Consider the following 17,424-nt stretch of genomic DNA (forward strand, 5'->3'; position numbering starts at 1 on the left):
GCTATAAAAACCTGAACAAAAACTTTTATGATTTTTAGTAAGTTTTTTCGCTTGACAATGGTAAATTTGTAGTAAAAGTTGAAAAATTGACATATTTTAGGTGTGTGTTGTAGCTTACGAACGTGGATCACATTGCGAAGTTTGTCCCAACCATGTGGTTGTCGTAGTACAGTGGATAAAAAATATTGTAAAACTCTGCGTTCTGTGCGTAAAAACAGCTGATAGAAGCATTATGTATATACAGTAATTTAATGATTTTTACATAATTCTTCGTACCCCAAGTATAACAGCCGGTTTTTCTTCCTTTGACAATATTAAATTTTAATACTCGCAGAAAAATCATCGCACTGACTCCGTTCATCGGTCAAAGTGACAACGATAATACCATCCAAACAATTTAACCTCTCACCAAGCGGACATGAATTTCCACACAGGGAAACATCCGAAAAATTGAACACAAAAAAATAAATTCTATGCAGTGCCTCTACGGACGCAGAACAGCGTCAGGCGTTAAAAACATTAATTTAAATATTGCATGCCATAGAAATGTGCTTTACCAGTTGCGGGTTTTTTGAACAAAATACTCAAGTGGAATAAATCCCTCGTCCACTTCCCATCCACAGCAGCCGCCAGAAAAGAGGTGCAACACATGGTAGAAAAATACGCATGGACGCAATCAACAAGGAAAGAGAGAGAAAAAAACAAATAAAAATTCCGAACTAGAAATATAAAACTTTTTGGACGGGTGGCTGGCGTCAGCAACAGCGTCAAGGGGAACGGCGCATCATGGGCAATAAATGCGGCGGCAGATCCCCGTAGGGCTTCTTCTCCACCACGGGCATATTCAGGGCACTCATGGCGTCCGGATGGCGTTTTAAATGCAACGCCAAATGGTCTGTAAATTACAAATAAATAAGCTAAAATGAACGATTTACAGTGTCCAGTTCGGCTTTTATTTTAAATTATTTAGTTCGAATTTATATTTTAAATTTTCCTTTCAATAATGTTATGTATTTTTAATTTTAAGCCGAATTTTTCCATTTAAAAAGCTGTAATAGGTCCTAATTGCAATAGGTCCTATATTTCACAACATTATTCCAATAAGTTTCTTTTATTTTCAGCCGAATTTATCATTTTAAAAATCTATTTCGGTAGAAGTATTTTAAAATATGCGAAATCCGAACCAATTTCCATACACACATATATAAAAATATTAATGCAAAAAATTATTTCCGCACGTTGTGCAGGCCGCAGCGTGTTACTTCTGAACGGTGGATACAGTAAGTCACAAATTACTCGTATCTGAGCGCATTTGAAATTACCTGAGCGTGCAAAGGCCCTGTCACAGAACGAACATTTGAACGGTTTGTCGCCTGTAAAAACAAAACACCCGCATAAATGCACGACCTCAACGAATGAATACGCATAAAGCTAACACAACCACAGGAACTTTTAGTCAGTAACTTACCGGTATGTTTTCTGTAATGCCGGGTTAATTCATCGGATCGGGCAAATCTCCAATCACAGCCTTCCCAAGAGCACCCATACGGCTTTTCACCTGCATAATTAACAATACTTTTTAAAGAAACAAATACAAACAGATGAATACTAAAAAATGAAGAAAATTAAATATAAAACATGTTCTGCAAATATTTCATAAATTCTCTACATTTTACAGGAAAATTTGATCAGGAAAGGATCAGGATCATTTTACAGGAAAATTCTCTACATTTTACAGGATTTTACAGGATTTCAAAGTGATCAATAACAGTTCCATTAAACGGTGTGGAAACTTGTATGGTAAAAAAATACTATTAAATTTATGCTAAAACAGTAGTAATTTCTTAATAACCGATAACACAGCACAAAGAATTTAATGCGCAAATTAACAATAATCGCGTCGAGAAAATTCCGAACTAAGAAAACCAGAGAATTAATCGTGAATTCCTCCGTTTTCTCACCGGTATGAGTCCGAATATGAGCTTTCAGGTGCGAGCTTTTCTTGTACATTTTGTTGCAATCTGTAAAAGAACGAAATCGCACGGATCAATAAGCAATTATTCCGTTAAGGGAGACACTGTCTCTTTAATTCTTTTTAACCAAGCGTATAATGAACAGCCGGTATAAACTTGTCATTAATCGGAATAATCGTTCCCAGTTGCTGTTCGAATACGAGTGATTCCTGGGAATATTCGGCGAAACATTAACGCACCCAACGAGCACTCCATTCTTAGATGCCATTCACCAGCCTCTTCCGCGGCTGACATCGAATGCTCTACTTCCCTTTCTATTATTGATTCATGAATGTATTCCCGTTAAAAATGCGCAGCGATAAAATGCCAAAACGCCATCATGGAGCAACGACTCCCAGAAACGGCACGTGTCGGTTACATAAATCATTTCCCAATTAGCAAAGGCAAGGTGATGTATGAAATATTAAGCCTCAATTTAAAAATAAATTGTTCATTTCTCAGAAAAAATTAATTTCCGATTATTCAACAAAATAGCATGACATTTCCACTTGAGTTGACTGAGCCTATTTCGAAACGCTCCAGCTGCTGAAGCAATAATTTGAAAAAATTAAAATAAACTACCAGAAGCATATTAATAATTAAGTTAATAAAAATGTTCATATAGCATAATACTGTGATTAAATTAATAAAATGTTCATATAGCAGAAAATAGTAGAAGAATACAAAATAAAACAATATTGTATTGTACACCATTGTACCCTGATTGATAAAATAGTTACAAATTTATTATAAATAAAATTATCAAAATATAAAAATAGACTGTAGAAAGATCAGTATCACAAATTTATTTTAATTAAAAAAAATGGTAAACCTGTTCTTCGCGTCCCATTTCCTAAAAATCTGTCTCAACTCTGCCTTTTTCCGGCTGCCGAATTTTTTCCTAAATTATTTCCACAATTTAACCAGCACTTACCAGGGAATGTACAGGCGTAGGAGCGGCGATTATCCATCATCATCCTGTCCTCGAAATCATGCCCGGACACGGGCGAGGACGACGTGGTGGCCGACGGGTCCATGCTCCGCCCCCCGCCCGCTCCCGGCGAGTAACCAGTAATAATATCAATCAACCGTGATGTCTCCCGTGAACCGCGTTCCATGGACATCAACGGCGAGGTTTCCTCCCGCATCGGGAGATCCTCCAGCATCCCCGGGTTCATCATGAACAACCCCAGACTGCCGGATGATAGGCGACTGCGCAGCACCGGACTGGGCAGTTGATCGGGTGTTTCTACAACGTAGATTTGATACATTTTCCGGTGAAAATTGAATGATCGTGTCGTGTGAGTGTATTGCCACCGGGCGCGGACGGGCTTTCATATTTATATACACGGGTGTTGGTGTATATTTTGACGCATAAACTACGACGCCCTTATCAGCCGTCTTATCGTCGGGCCAGTCGACGCCGGTGATGATTCACGGATTACGGTGTACTACAGCTTGATGTGCGTTAATCAGGCGTTTTACGCTGTAATGTTGCCTTTTGCAAAATTAATCCGCTTTTTAGTTTTACTGCCGCCGTGTGGACAAAACACACCCTGTACAAGTATGCACGACGTAAACGTGCTCAGAATGTGACACATTCCTTCGCAATCTGCTAAGAAATCTCTGCATTTTCAAATAAATTTCAACGTTTGCATGTATCTATTTCGATGCTAATTAATAGTATCCATGAATAACGAAATGGATTAAAAAACAAATACGAATAGTACAAAGTCTATACACTGGCATCAGAATATCGTAGTGTAAGGTATTGCAATGAGTGTAACCAATTTCCCGGTGCCGTAAAACATATGCACATCAGCGCATCGAAAAATTTGTGGAAATTATTCCAGATACGTTTCGCTTATAGAAATATTTTTTAATTAAAATATTAACATTAATTCCCATACACGAGTACGTAGTAAAAACTGCCTTTTATCGAATTCTTCCAATTTTAAAATCTAACACCATCCTGCACTGGAAGCGTTATTTCCCGTATTCCAAGATTCATTATCAGGATTAACTCCTGTTATTTATTTTTAAAGAGAAGTGGTAATTTATTACCATGATACAACACATATGTCAGCTTGCGCAAAAATTCGGCCATGGTTTAGGGCGCCGCTGTCGCGTTGTATTACCATTATACAACATCAACGGTAAAAACACAACACTACTCAACCTTCGCAGATCAATCACCAGCACCGCGACGGATCCGTTGTGCAACTGACCGAACCGAACAACGCCGAGTGCGGACCACCCTCGGAAATTGACACCTAATCACCCTCCTTCACCGGTACACCACCGCGCCATCGGAAAACAGTGCGGAAAACACACCAAGGAAAAAAACACCCTCATTGTGCTCAATTTTTCACTCACGCACCAATTGTCCTTTGTCTACCGTGTGTGTCCACGTCCCCACCCCGAAGAACGCGTAATTATTTCTCACCCTCCGCTGACTAAAACATTTATACACTGCGCGGCCATGGACCGATGCCGGCGCTAATGGTAGATATTAGTACCGTGCAAAGCGTCAAAAAACTTCCGTTAATTATTTGTTGCTGTTGTAACAAAAGAATATCAATTAGCCGCGGAGTGTGCAATGTTTGTCCGCTGTTTGTATGTAGCGAAATGGACAAATATCGTTCCCGGCGTCAACAAACGGATTGATTACCACTTCCACAACCGACAAACATTTTACACGCGCTTGTGTCATAATTCATTAATTTTTTTCCGGCGAAACTGGCACGGTATACACCATTCATAAAAATATTTTTCAAAAACAAGAAAACAAGCCATAAAAGTTTACGACACCACCCTCGAAAAAAATAAAATCCAATTTTTAAAAAAAAATTAATTTTTAATTTTCTTCTACAAAAAATTTAGAAATCATAATAGCAATGGCAGCCGCACGCAAAAACCGTAATTAATTCAGTCTAAGTAATCACAGAACAAGAATAATTTTCGAAGCGGTTTGGAGGGAAAAAATTAATTACAGATTTTATTGTCCTGGTTCATCAAAACCCTAACTGAATAGCTTAAACTTTCACTGAAACAGTTTTCCTTGACCTCTCCAATAATTTCCTGCAATTTTCCTGCTTTTCGTTTTTTTAATTATTCTAATTTATCCAAATTCCTATCGAATAATTTATGTTAATCAACGCCCAGATTTTTGCCAAATTACGCAGCATTTAGGTTTCCAGTCATACGACAGTAACGCGGATGCACGATCAAGTTTTCTCTAGCGAGGAAAGCCTGTCACCCACCCACCGGAACGACCCTGATTAGCCCTACAGCAAATTTGAGTCACATTCTTACCAAACGAGAAACGATTTTTGTATTCGTTTTCTTTTATGATTGATCATCCAGCGCCGGCGCCCAAACTCATAAAATAACCCCGCCGTATATTACGAAAAAAACTGCATGTGCCGTTTCCATAACTTTACAGTTTTACAGATACATGCCCCATTGCGAAAGATTTTCCGCCTAAGGAATTTACCACGATCAACGGAAGTCATCAGATTGGTTCTCGCTGGCATAACATCTGCCCAAGCAAGTCAATAATTGCTCTCTTAATCATCGAATGTAGCATTTAGCAATAAAGCCGAAAACGTCATAACATGTACGCTTCAGTTATGAACACACTTATTTACTTCTGAAAACATTCGGCTAATTGATGTTAAGGTGTTTCGCAAGAGAAAAACAAACAACATTTAAATGCGTAATTAAACGCATCCGAGTTTTCATGAATGAATTTTTACGAGTAAAAATTTATTTGGCTTTTTTTACAAGACAATGAACAGCGAAGATTTTTTACACAGAAAATTCAGACAAGAAATTGAAAAATATTTTTACTTTCTTCATAAAATTTTCTGCCAATTGTTGCTTACATTGTTTATCTGTTTTCGCAAAACAGGAAAACAAAATCGACAAGTATCAATTAGTATATAAAATTTAAATAAAAAATTCTTTGCACCTGAATTTTTATGAGTTTGCAGTTTATCTTGTTTTTATTACAACAGAATATGAGCAAATGACGTTTTTTCATAGAGAAAAATTTGAAAGAAAATAAGAAAAACATTTTCACGATTTGTACATGTATAGTAGAACCTTTGCAATCGCTGTAAAGACTGCTTTGTGTACCGAATTAAATGCCAAATAAAAAAAATTGAATGAATGACGGCGCAAAATTCCAGCGCAGCATTACGCCACAGCGCATTACGTAATTCCCTGGAAACACCCGGAAACAACCACACTACACCTGGTTTCTGCCAAAACGCCAAACCCGCCCCGAAACCCGGAACTGTCGCGTTCCAGCCAACTCCGCAGCGCCACTAATCTAATAAACCACTTGAGAACTCAAAATAGACCCTCTTTCCTCCGTACATTCAACCGGCGCGTCCAACACACAGCAGCGAACGACACACACACACACTTACCGATCGACGAAGTGGACAATGATGAAGTGGAGGCATGGCGTAATTTGGGTGATGGGCTGGAGTAGTGGTGATGGTGGTGGTGGGCCATTTTATGCTGGAAACGGTGATGAGTACGTCTCTGATGCGGATGCGACGCATGCCGTATGACGGAGGCACGAGGCACAGCCACCGGCGGCGTCGCCGAGGAGCAGGACAGATCCACCGGCTGGTCAAGCAGTCCGCCCAGCTGCCGCGGCGGCCGCAGCTCCGTGGGCGACTCCATCTCCACGTCGGTGGGCGGACGGTCGTATTCGGCTTCACTGTACGGCTCCTCTTTCGGCTCGAAATATACCGGCTATTTTCAAAAGAAAATCTTCCATTAAAATGGCATTTACTTATTAATTTCGGAATTACTGTTCATTTTCTTCCTGGGATTTACTGATTGACAATTCTGGGATTTATTACTCCCAAATTATTTTAATTAAACACACTTTCTCAAATTGATAATTTCTAAATTACTGGTCAATTTTCCGTTCTAGAATTTATTTAAAATTATTTGAATTTAAATTAAACGTTTTCAATTTCTGTATTTGATTTGTTTAAACACAGGTCATTATCCGCGTTTTTTTCTCTTACTGATTCTTCGCGGAACGGCTCGAATATCTTGGATCGATGCCGTGATAAATCATCGAGATCCCGGTGTAGGACTTCTTTAATGGCTTCCACGGATACTTGCAGGCTATATTTAGCATGGAAGAGAATTTCCCCATGCTCATCCGTTAATGTCAGTTGCTGCAATTAACACATACCCAAAAATATTACTTTTTGCGCAATACACCATGCTAACTTGTAAACATGCAGGATAGCTCGAATTTCAGATACATCCTGCGACATTTCTACAAGAAACGAATTAAATACTGACCAATGCACCAGGAAAACTTGCGATGCAAGCTAAAAAGGTGTGCTAATCACTCAAAATTAATTTTAGCGTCTTTTTATCGGAACCAGTTTTGGAAATTTAGGCATCATTGTAATCATTGCCAGTTCACTACGAAACCCTATGATATTACTGCATTACGCTCCAACTGCAACATGTCTGCGATACTGCAGTAAGTAACTGCCGCCTATCACCGACGTTACCGAAAAAGATTACTTAATAAAAACATAAGGAGACAAAAAATTAATTACGCAGTAAATCACATGACCAGCAACCGTAATAAACCACCACCAAAAACCCAATCAATCAGCGCAAATTCAATATCTTACCGTTTTAATCAATTTTGGCGGCCCCATTTCAACCAGCACTCAACTCAACGCGCCAGAACAAAATCCCCACCGCTGCACAATTGGGAAACAACGCTGTACACGGCATACGCATATACACAGGTATACACGGCTACACCCGACCTGGACCAACGTAATCGAGGTACCGAAAATAACACGCAAGCGACGGCAATTTTCTCTCTCGTTATTTTCTCTAACCTCGGCTTTTACAACCAGCCCAGACAAACATACACATTACACATACAAATGCCGAAAAGCAGCGGAAAAAAATTATGCCAGCCGAGCCGACACTACAGCGACACCACCCCAATGCCGACTTATCACAAGGCTAATCAACAGCAGCGATCATTTCCACCGCCGGGGCGTTGTCCGTGTATACACGCGTGTGTATTCGGTATACGAGTACACACACACAGCGGAGAGCGCCAACGGGTTTGTCCTTAGTCAACCACCTCCGGATATTACTTATACACTGTTATACACACTACTCGGTTGCCGGGGTGTACTTGATTCGCTGCTGCCATGTCTTGTAAAACGTCCTCCACCCCGCCTGTTATGTGCAACACATGTGTATACAACATTTACACACCCGCACACGGAATCAGTGTGCGCTAACCGTGTGAGGAGTGGCGACAGCGCCGATTCCGTTGGTCGGCGAGTTACATGGACAGCTGCTGTATTACGCAGCCCTGACACACCTGCCGCTGCATGCCAATGTGAAAGCTAATCCCGCGCGTCATGAGGAAAAAACACTGACGATCGTCCCTGACCTGAATTAATAATAATTTATATGGACATATGCATACAAGTACCGTATGTGCGAGCACGCACCGGCACCATAAAACACCGAACATGCAGTTTACTGTTTCATGTTATTAATAACATTCATTTTTTCTGCATTTGTTTTCACCAGTTTAGTTCCCAAAAAAATGAAAATGATAAGAGCTACATTTGGAAATTAGCAACTGTACAGCATTCACAAATCTGGCATGTCTAACAACCAAACAAGTATATTCTATGTGCCATCGTACTACAATTGCAACACATAAACAGATACAGTAAGTACTGTACCTACACGAATGCATACTTCGCAGCTAAATTTATTAAACCGTCTATATTTTTTAAATGCTTATGAAATCGCTGTCGAGCTAGTTTATGTTCTTATACGGCCACTCCATAGTTTTCAAACCCTGTGAATGATCAGTTTCCGAAAAATGCGCTTATGACTAACCCCCGCCCACCCCGCATCGCGGCCCCCTGATTCTCACGATTCTCAATCAAAGCGCGTTGCACAGCATATTGCCGCATCCGTTGAATCATGATGGCGCGGACGATTCATGCCAGTCATGCGTGGCCGGTGAGCCGGTTAGCAAGCTGATTATTAAACATATTCCCGCCGCCACGTATCGCCAACTGGCCACTGCATGCGACCTCACCCTCTCGTTCAAATGCACTCTGGCAACACCAACACCCAGGCGGCGTATTGTGCCATCTCCGGCACACAACAGACACACCTGCTTGGACGGGTTCCGCCTCTTGTGTAATGCAGCGGCATTATAATGTGCATTACGTGCACAGCAGCAGGGCGAAGTCGCACCACATGCCGCACGGCCAGCGAAATCAGACAAACAAATCACACTGGAATGTTAAGAAAAAATCAATCTAATCGAAAGATTGCATTCCACGACAGACGTCTGCTTACCAACATATTTTAGAAAATATAATGCTGAACAAAATGCAATTATTTACTGCAAACCCTACATTTAATGACCTGTGGTACTAAAATCTAACCACTGGTATCTATCAAACTCCCAATATAATAACCATAAATAAATAAAAATACTATAACACTAAACAACTAAAAATAATTTATTATTAATGTTTATTTCTTTAATTTAGCAGGTCCAGCACAATTTTTGGCAAATCGGTATAGGTGAGCCACTAAAACTCTAAAAGTACTTATTGCCACTTCACTACCATTTCGTGAATTTCTTAAGCTAGGTTTAACTGGCTATTGGAAAGTGTTAAAATTGCCACCGGAAGCAACAACAATTTCCAGAAGCATGAACGCCTTTCACGTTTTAATCAGCCTGTAAATACGCTAACATCCCCATCCAGGGTCCTACTGTAAACCGGTTCGCACTGACGTCAACGCCGAGTTCCAAAACAAATGCACACACGCCGGCGACGTCGGCCATCGACGTCAGCGGTCGATTTTCCCATTTTCCGCAGCGGCTCAGCGCCCACATCCCCACTGTTGCTGTCCTAGACTTTTGCATTGTAACAAGTTCAACAACTCGTTAACGTGGAAAACCGGACCGGTAATTGACGCAACACCTTTCTTCAACAAATAAAATACTTCCTATCACGAATACCGATTGCAAGCATCGGTAAGCGGCACACTGCACAGAGTCAAAACAATTCCAGGTGGAATTATTAAAATTTTAACGTGCCTTATTTTAAAGCTATCGTTACATATTATGTCTGTAAGATATGGTATAAAATGCTACTTAAATGCAATACTGAAAACGAAAAAATTTTAAACCCGAGCCAAGTAAGCCAAGAAAACGAATACTGGAATTATTATTCTGGTCATTACTCATAGATTAGAAACGGACCGGAAGAACCTAATCCACTGTACTACGAAATTCAGTCCATCATATACTGAAAGCCTAACAACGCATTCTACTTTTTCAAAATAAATACATACTGAAAACACGAAAAATAGCTCTAGAACTAAAGCTACACCAGACAAGAAACGATTAATGGAATTACTGTTTTAATAATCAGAATTCAACCTGAATTAAAGAACTGATGCCACTGCACTACGAAATGCACTCAACCATGTATTCAAGCTTAACATGTACACCGCATTTTGCAACACGTTACTTCAAAACTCGACAATCAACTGCGGCTCCATCGGGGGCACATTCCGGCACACAATCTACCGTGCATTCCGTCTCCCATCACGTGCCGCTCTCGCTCTCGCATCCCCGGTTTTTGCCCTTAATTCATCCCCATCAGCCACATGTGGCGTCGCGATTGCTCACGCACGACCAACACATTCAGCGCACACCCTGGACGCGCGCACTGCGGGCATTGCAACCACGGAGCCTTAAAATTTAAAATCACAGACGACAAAAAGCTCGCGCAGGCCTTCCCTACTCATTAGCCACCTTCCCATTGTGTGGCGGCCTTCGCCGTATTATCCCGTCGACCGGGATTTGCTTGACTCCCGGAATGCCGGGTGCCTGGATCGTAACCGGCAAATGGCTTCCTGAACAAACAGCACGTCAGGCGTGCTACCGATTAACCTCCAAATAAACGCCGACTCGTGCGCGACCACATGTGGATGCATACACCCGGAAAAAATCGTTAGGCAACTTAATTCGATCATATTTCACCGCGCGTCGCCCGACAGCAGCAACCGGCAGCGTTCCATCAATTTTCCTCTGACTTTTGCAATCATCATCGTCTGATATGTAATCAAGCAAACGACTTTGTTTGTGGCATCTTCAATGTGTTTAATCCTGGGAGAAAACTCCCAGGTACTTGTACATAAGTACCTACGTATGTAATATGTAAGGATTAATTTCGCTTAGCAGAAGAATCGCAGCTATTTTTATGCTTTGAATCTCCTATTAAGAAGTTAACCGATATCTCTGTTAAATTTCTGGGAAAATTAAACATACTCGCAACCTGTAATTACGTACTGTATTAATACATGCAGACGATATCTCCTTGGTTTCATCTGGTTATTAAAATCAATCCGCTCACTACATGTCTACAAGTAACTGCAAATCAATATCAATCAAAAAGTTTCCAAGATATAACTTCACATTATAATTACCAGATTTTTGTATCAGCTTGCATAACCGGATCAAAATGCTGCTGAAGGAAATACACATTCCTAGTACCAAAAAACACGTTTAAAAACAATCCACGACACGCCTAAAATTGCAATCACCAATAATTAATCATTAATTTTTTATCATGCAATCGCACATTAAAATATGATTTTTTATCAATTGTATAGCCGGATCTGCTGCGGACCACTTTTATAGGATTACATAGACGTATTCACAATAGCAAAAAAATAAGTTTGAAATCGGTGATCAATATTTCATTACTTTTCCCACGAAATAATTTTTGACCTTCAATTTTTTCCATAGCCCTGCCATTTACAACCGACAAAATTTCTCCTCCAGGTCAACACTCCGCCAGTGTGTATCCAAAGAAAACCCACCCTTTCCGGCCCACAACGCAATCAATGTCTTCCGGTGGCAAGATTTCTCTCTCCCTCCACAAAAGCCTTAATCCGAAGGGAGACACCGTACCGGGGCATACAAAAGCCTCTCCGATCCCAACCCTGGACGCTGCAGCACACAAAGGCACTCCAGAGAGCAGAGTGCATCAGTGCCCATGGCAGCCGGGCTGCACACACTCCCCCTCACACACCTGATCTCCCGTCACTTCCGACCTCTCGCCGATCGATCGCGACCCTCAGACAACCTTCCTGTGCTCTCTCTATCTCTCTCAGTGTGCCACATATCTCCCGGCGCGTCCTTGGTGTATTATCGCGTGATGGGCCCGGTCAGCCGAGTATCGGTCGACCTCCCGTCTTCCCCGATGGGAACATGAAGCCCGGGTGTCACCTTACCCACATCCCCCCGTGTCAGCCATTCAGACTCAATTTGCCAGGGAAGACGATACATGCCTTTTATGTGAAAGGTTAGAAAAAGATCCGGGTTGCGCAGGATGTACCGGATTTTATTTCTTTCTAAATTTGTTAAAGAAGACTGTCATGGTCACTTTTAATTAAATTTTATTTCATTCATAAAATCACACTGATGATTTATCACATGCACCGATGGTAATTACGTCGTTGATTAAGAATAGAATAGAATGATTAAGAATAGAAGAAACAGAATCACATATTATTTTGTCATGCGTTGTTAAAATGTAAGCATAATAATTAAAAAAGCAAATACAAAATCGATGGAAAAAACAGTCAATAACCATTTACATATTACTGCAGAAAAAATATGAAGGAAAATAAAAAATACATAAATATAAAAGTATAAAGGCAAATATAAAAATATGGAGGTTAATAAGAAGAAACGTTCGAAAAAGAATCCAGAAACAAATCCTTTCAACCAGTTCCAAGTAAAACGATTTCCCCATTAAAAGACCGCGAAAAATATGTACTTCCAATAAACGGAAAGAATTACGAGACCTAAATCCTTTCATATAAAATCCTTTGTTAATCGTCGAGGCATGAAGCTTCGCCGCATGGTACACCGCAGCATGAAAACAGCGGCTAGAAAAAATCTTTTTCATCGCACATCAATTCTATGGCAGTCAAGCAACGCAAGGGCCGAACAACGCCCTTTGACTAACATCCCGGCTTTCTATTCAGACACGTTTGCAATCAGAAATGGCGTGCCTAGCTCTTTTATGCTGATGCTTCCGTTTATAGCTCCAATTTTCTAATCCATACTTTTTGCTTTTCCAATTAGAAAATCTGTTCACATTTTCTATTGGTCAATTAATGAACATTTTTTTTCTCTTAAAAACAACCATTTCAACATTTCTGTTAACCGCTTAACGAATCATTGTGCTCTAAATAATATGTTGGTAATTAATTTTGGTGTTTTCCAACGATACGGCTAAAAAAATAACAATTAGTTTTTTTCTTATATTTTGTTGTACTTGCACCTTTTATCTTTGCTAAAACATTTACAGAAATTAATAAGAAATTAAGAATCCAGGTTCTCAACATTATTATGCAATATTTTGTGTGCAAGATTTTGCATTATGTATGCAAAGGAAAAACGCAGCTAATTTGTGCTTTGCAACGACATCTGTCAGCAAAAAAATTAAAATTACGGCTTACTTCGTTTTTATTTTATTGCAGTTCACCTATTTGCTAAGAAAGATTTACAGTAATTATTAACAAGAAATAATTTAATAAATCAGGTTCCGAACATTATTATGCAATCTTTCGTGTGCAGAAAATTGCGAAGATCAAAGAGGCAGGATCTTCGCACAATAAACTAAGAAGGACCCTCGGCATCACCAATTAATGGAAATCCCTCGATGGCCGAGAGGCGATGCTGGATGCTGGCGGTACAATGTCGTGATTGTGGTCAATTACAATCAGGAATCGCAAGACTAATACCGGCTTTCAGAGCACCCAGGCCGCCAATTGCCGACCTAACATGAACAGCCCCTGTTGACATTTGCGAAAATGCCACATCAGCGTGCTCCGGCTACCTTTGCCTAATTGGTGAGGGTGTTTAACAAACAATTATGGCAAATTGTTTGTGAAAAAATAATAATTAGAGGCACCGCCGGTCTGCAGAATATGTCACCGCGATGGAAGTACCCAATCATATACCAGCCCACACTGTGGCTCCAGATGACGAAAACATGTACGATAAACGATCCAATAAAGAACAGCAGTTTTAGCAAAAATAGAAGTTAATAATTACCGCTAAATGTTATGCAGAAATTGTGCGTGCTGAAATTTTCTTCGAATTGATAGAAACAAAAATACCAATACACCTATAAATCCTAACTTTCATGTCTTTTATACGTACACAATAGTTAGTTAGAAGAGAACAATAAAAAATATTTCATTTCCGTTTAATTTTAAATACATCAGTGCATAATAACCTCTGCACACAGCAAGCTCAGTACGTGTAAATAAATATGCAACTGGCCAGTTTCCAATGCTTACCATGCAAAATTGTGTAGCATTCGTTTCTAACACTTCTAAAAATAATTCTCCCCGATTCAAAATTTTGTCACAGTAACGTTTTGATGTAACTAAAACTAAAAGCTTGCGAATGGACATATCGGCAACACAAAATCTTTTTAAGAGTCAGATCAATCGTAAATATTATTACCTTTTAATGCAAACGCAAGTGAGGATTCCGTGAAAATTCAGTGAATACCCGGTAATATCTTCACCGTTCAATTGTTCATAAAATATTTACCGAGTCTTTTCCATTATGAATCAGGCAGTTAATATAAAAAGTACCTTTCCCTGCAGTCTTGCGGTACATTCCAGAATTAATAAAATAATTACAGAAAATCTATTGATAATTACAGAAAAATTTTCCCTGCACTACATTCCAAAAATTAATGCACGATTCAAAAAAACTGATTAATAATTACAGAAAATTTTCTGAATTTGTGCTGAAAACTGCGGATCACTCCCGAGGCTCACCAGCATCTTGTCCAGCGAGCGTTGTCCCGGCATGATCATCATGGATGCAGCGGCTGCCTCTTCCCGTGGCGTTGTCAACGCGGATGCTTCTCCGGCGGCGGTGGCTGTTGGTGATGCAATGCCGGCGGCCTCCAGCTTGGCTTGGCTAAGCACTGCAGCCCGCAATCAGCTGCTGTCCGGCTGATAACAACACAACACAGTCACGACGACGCTCGTGCTGATAAGCGACGCGTTCGACTGGCCTCGATCGCTGATCCAACTCCCACAGTAAACACCCAACTGCACCGAGCAGGCCCGGCGCCATCCAGCTCCCACAGTATATATCGATAACAGCGACAGTTATGCGGCCTCGTTGTGTAAAGTGTGTATCTGCACACCCCTTGGCTGCACAACAAACACACCAGCTGATGCGCGCACAGCACCGGCAAATGGGACCCGACCGGGATAACGTCAGCGGATTGTTCGCGCGCGGGACACCTGGATGAAAATGAGGGGTGGTGACCGAACGTAGGGGAATAATTTGCATTGACAAACATATGGGACATACGATAGATAGCCGAGTTGCGACGCGCGATACATAATTACCGCTGACCTAATCGGATGAATTATTTACCAGGCCCTGCGTTTCCTTTAAAATTTATACGCAGTTACGTAAAACGCCTACAAAAATACTACAAAAAAATTCGAAATATAATAATACGTTAAAACTTTTAGTATATATTTCGAATTTTGCAAATTTTTGTATTTTATTTTTACAGTACTTTTACCGTAAAAGTGTGAAAAGAAACTCCATTAATTTTTACCGACAGAAAACAGAGCAGCAAAGGATCACTTAAAGCAAAATACGCAAAAAAAGTTGTGAATGCAGGTAAATAAATTCTCTTCTAAACGCAACGAAATAACTGTAAAAAAATCGAAGCGCTTAAAAAAAAACCTGCACGGCTGCACCGTTCTCGGCCTTTAATAATTAATTCTTTTTCTTTATTGATCTAACAGCAAAAACTTTGCGTTTGCAGCTGAAAAGTAAATCTTAATTATAATTCATAAAATAGTAAATTCTGAAGAAAAGACTTTTTAATTTCAACCTTGTACAAGCAAATGTCATTTACAATTATAACTCAAATACCGAATAGCTAGAATAAATTTTGAATATTATAACTTCTTAAATAATCGGATCAGGAAATGCAAAACCCAGCGAACTCACCTAATTAGACTAATTTGAGTTAAAAAATAATACTATTAAACTTATAATAATTGATAATTAGATGACATTACCAATGACATGCATTGCTAATTAATCGAATATAAAGCGATTCAGGGAACAGAATCCACACAAGAAAATCCCCAGACTGCAAAACTGCAATTTAAATAGAAATTTAAAATCTGTAGCACGACTTACCAGTGACATTTAATTACCAGCACACACTGCCGAGACAGACACACGAACTGCAAAGAACGGAACTGGATTTCAGTTAAGAAAATTGCAAAACCAGATTTTCTCAATGATCTCCACACCCTCCGTACAAAGAATTCTCGCGGGGCAAAAATTGTGAGAGAAAAATTATGCTACGACGGATGCCAGCACCGTTCACGGAAGCGTAATCAGAATTACGGAATCAAATTTTACGAAAAAACCGACATTAATTAACTAGCATCATGACTCAACCGGAGTAAATGGAAAATGGATTGCGAAATAGCTCGTTAACGCCTCACAAGTGTGCACCCACTAATACTACACTACACATACGCATACAACGCCTCAAACATTTCCACAAATTATCCAACACTTTCTAATCGCCGCTCCGGCTTATCAGACAACTGCAGGCCAAAGTATGCCTTTTGAAAGTTATTAGCATGACAATGCACTTACCCTTCGGACAATGTGGAATATTGCAATCAAGTGACTGGAACAATCATCCAACAGTCAAAAGTACTGAAATCCCGATAATGCGAAAAAATATGCGGAAAATTGGAACACACGAATATACGGTACGGTTGTGTGTGGCACGTGTGGTATAAGCGCGTCCAGGGTAATGCGCGGTCTATTTCAAATAGCGACGCAGACTTGCTCGCATCACTCTGTGCGGCTGTGTGCTGATGCTGCCCCGTCTCTCTCTCTCTGTCACCGATCTAGAGAGCCAGTTGACGCATTGCCGTACAAAGCGGAAGTAATCAACGTACGTCCGCAACCGTGCAGACTTTTGAATGCACAAGTTGACATTATGCACATTGCGTCTAAATAAACAATCATCCATTGCATAGCACAACGATGCAAGATTATAAGTTACCAAAAGTCCTCGAAGGTTTGGTTTCACATGTTTTTTATTAAGAAATGCCTTTGTCTACGACAAACTAAATGGCTCGATTTTCTCTTAGATCCCATAAAGGATGAGGGAACTAGAAATATCGCTTGCTGGTTTTGGAAGATACTCAGCGCGTGTTATTTATTTTATGCTTGTCCCGGATGCACATTGTAGAG

At 40.1% G+C, this 17,424-nt stretch overlaps 1 protein-coding gene across 3 annotated transcripts; it reads right to left on the minus strand.

Annotated features, from left to right (window-relative positions):
• Positions 1-344: 344 nt before the first annotated feature.
• On the minus strand, positions 345-17,058 carry LOC129602189 (Kruppel-like factor 2). Of its 3 annotated transcripts, none has more exons than XM_055501160.1 (9): positions 16,816-17,058; positions 14,946-15,422; positions 7,064-7,219; positions 6,449-6,782; positions 2,947-3,261; positions 1,962-2,021; positions 1,469-1,558; positions 1,323-1,373; positions 345-895 (listed from the first exon to the last, which is right to left on the minus strand). In XM_055501160.1, the coding sequence occupies exons 2-9, from the start codon at positions 14,985-14,987 to the stop codon at positions 768-770; spliced, it is 1,176 nt and encodes a 391-aa protein (XP_055357135.1). In that variant the 5' UTR covers positions 14,988-15,422; positions 16,816-17,058; the 3' UTR covers positions 345-767. The 3 variants fall into 3 exon arrangements, with proteins under 3 accessions (XP_055357135.1, XP_055357134.1, XP_055357137.1); XM_055501159.1 differs by lacking the exon at positions 16,816-17,058 and adding an exon at positions 16,345-16,694; XM_055501162.1 differs by lacking the exons at positions 14,946-15,422; positions 16,816-17,058 and adding an exon at positions 7,694-8,093.
• Between the last annotated feature and the right edge of the window lie 366 nt (positions 17,059-17,424).

Source organism: Paramacrobiotus metropolitanus, unplaced genomic scaffold (assembly GCF_019649055.1).
Source record: "Paramacrobiotus metropolitanus isolate TYO unplaced genomic scaffold, Prichtersi_v1.0 Parri_scaffold0000356, whole genome shotgun sequence".
In the NCBI taxonomy this organism is placed as follows: Eukaryota; Metazoa; Tardigrada; class Eutardigrada; order Parachela; family Macrobiotidae; genus Paramacrobiotus; species Paramacrobiotus metropolitanus.

Bases quoted from the DNA above. Each gene is read 5' to 3' on its own strand.
- LOC129602189 (XM_055501160.1), bottom strand. From the start codon at position 14,987: ATGATGATCATGCCGGGACAACGCTCGCTGGACAAGATGCTG. The intron at 3,262-6,448 runs GTAAGTGTGTGT...TCTACGTTGTAG, and splicing joins ATTGTCCACTTCGTCGATCG to AAACACCCGATCAACTGCCC. The intron at 896-1,322 runs GTAATTTCAAAT...TGTAATTTACAG, and splicing joins CAGGGCCTTTGCACGCTCAG to ACCATTTGGCGTTGCATTTA.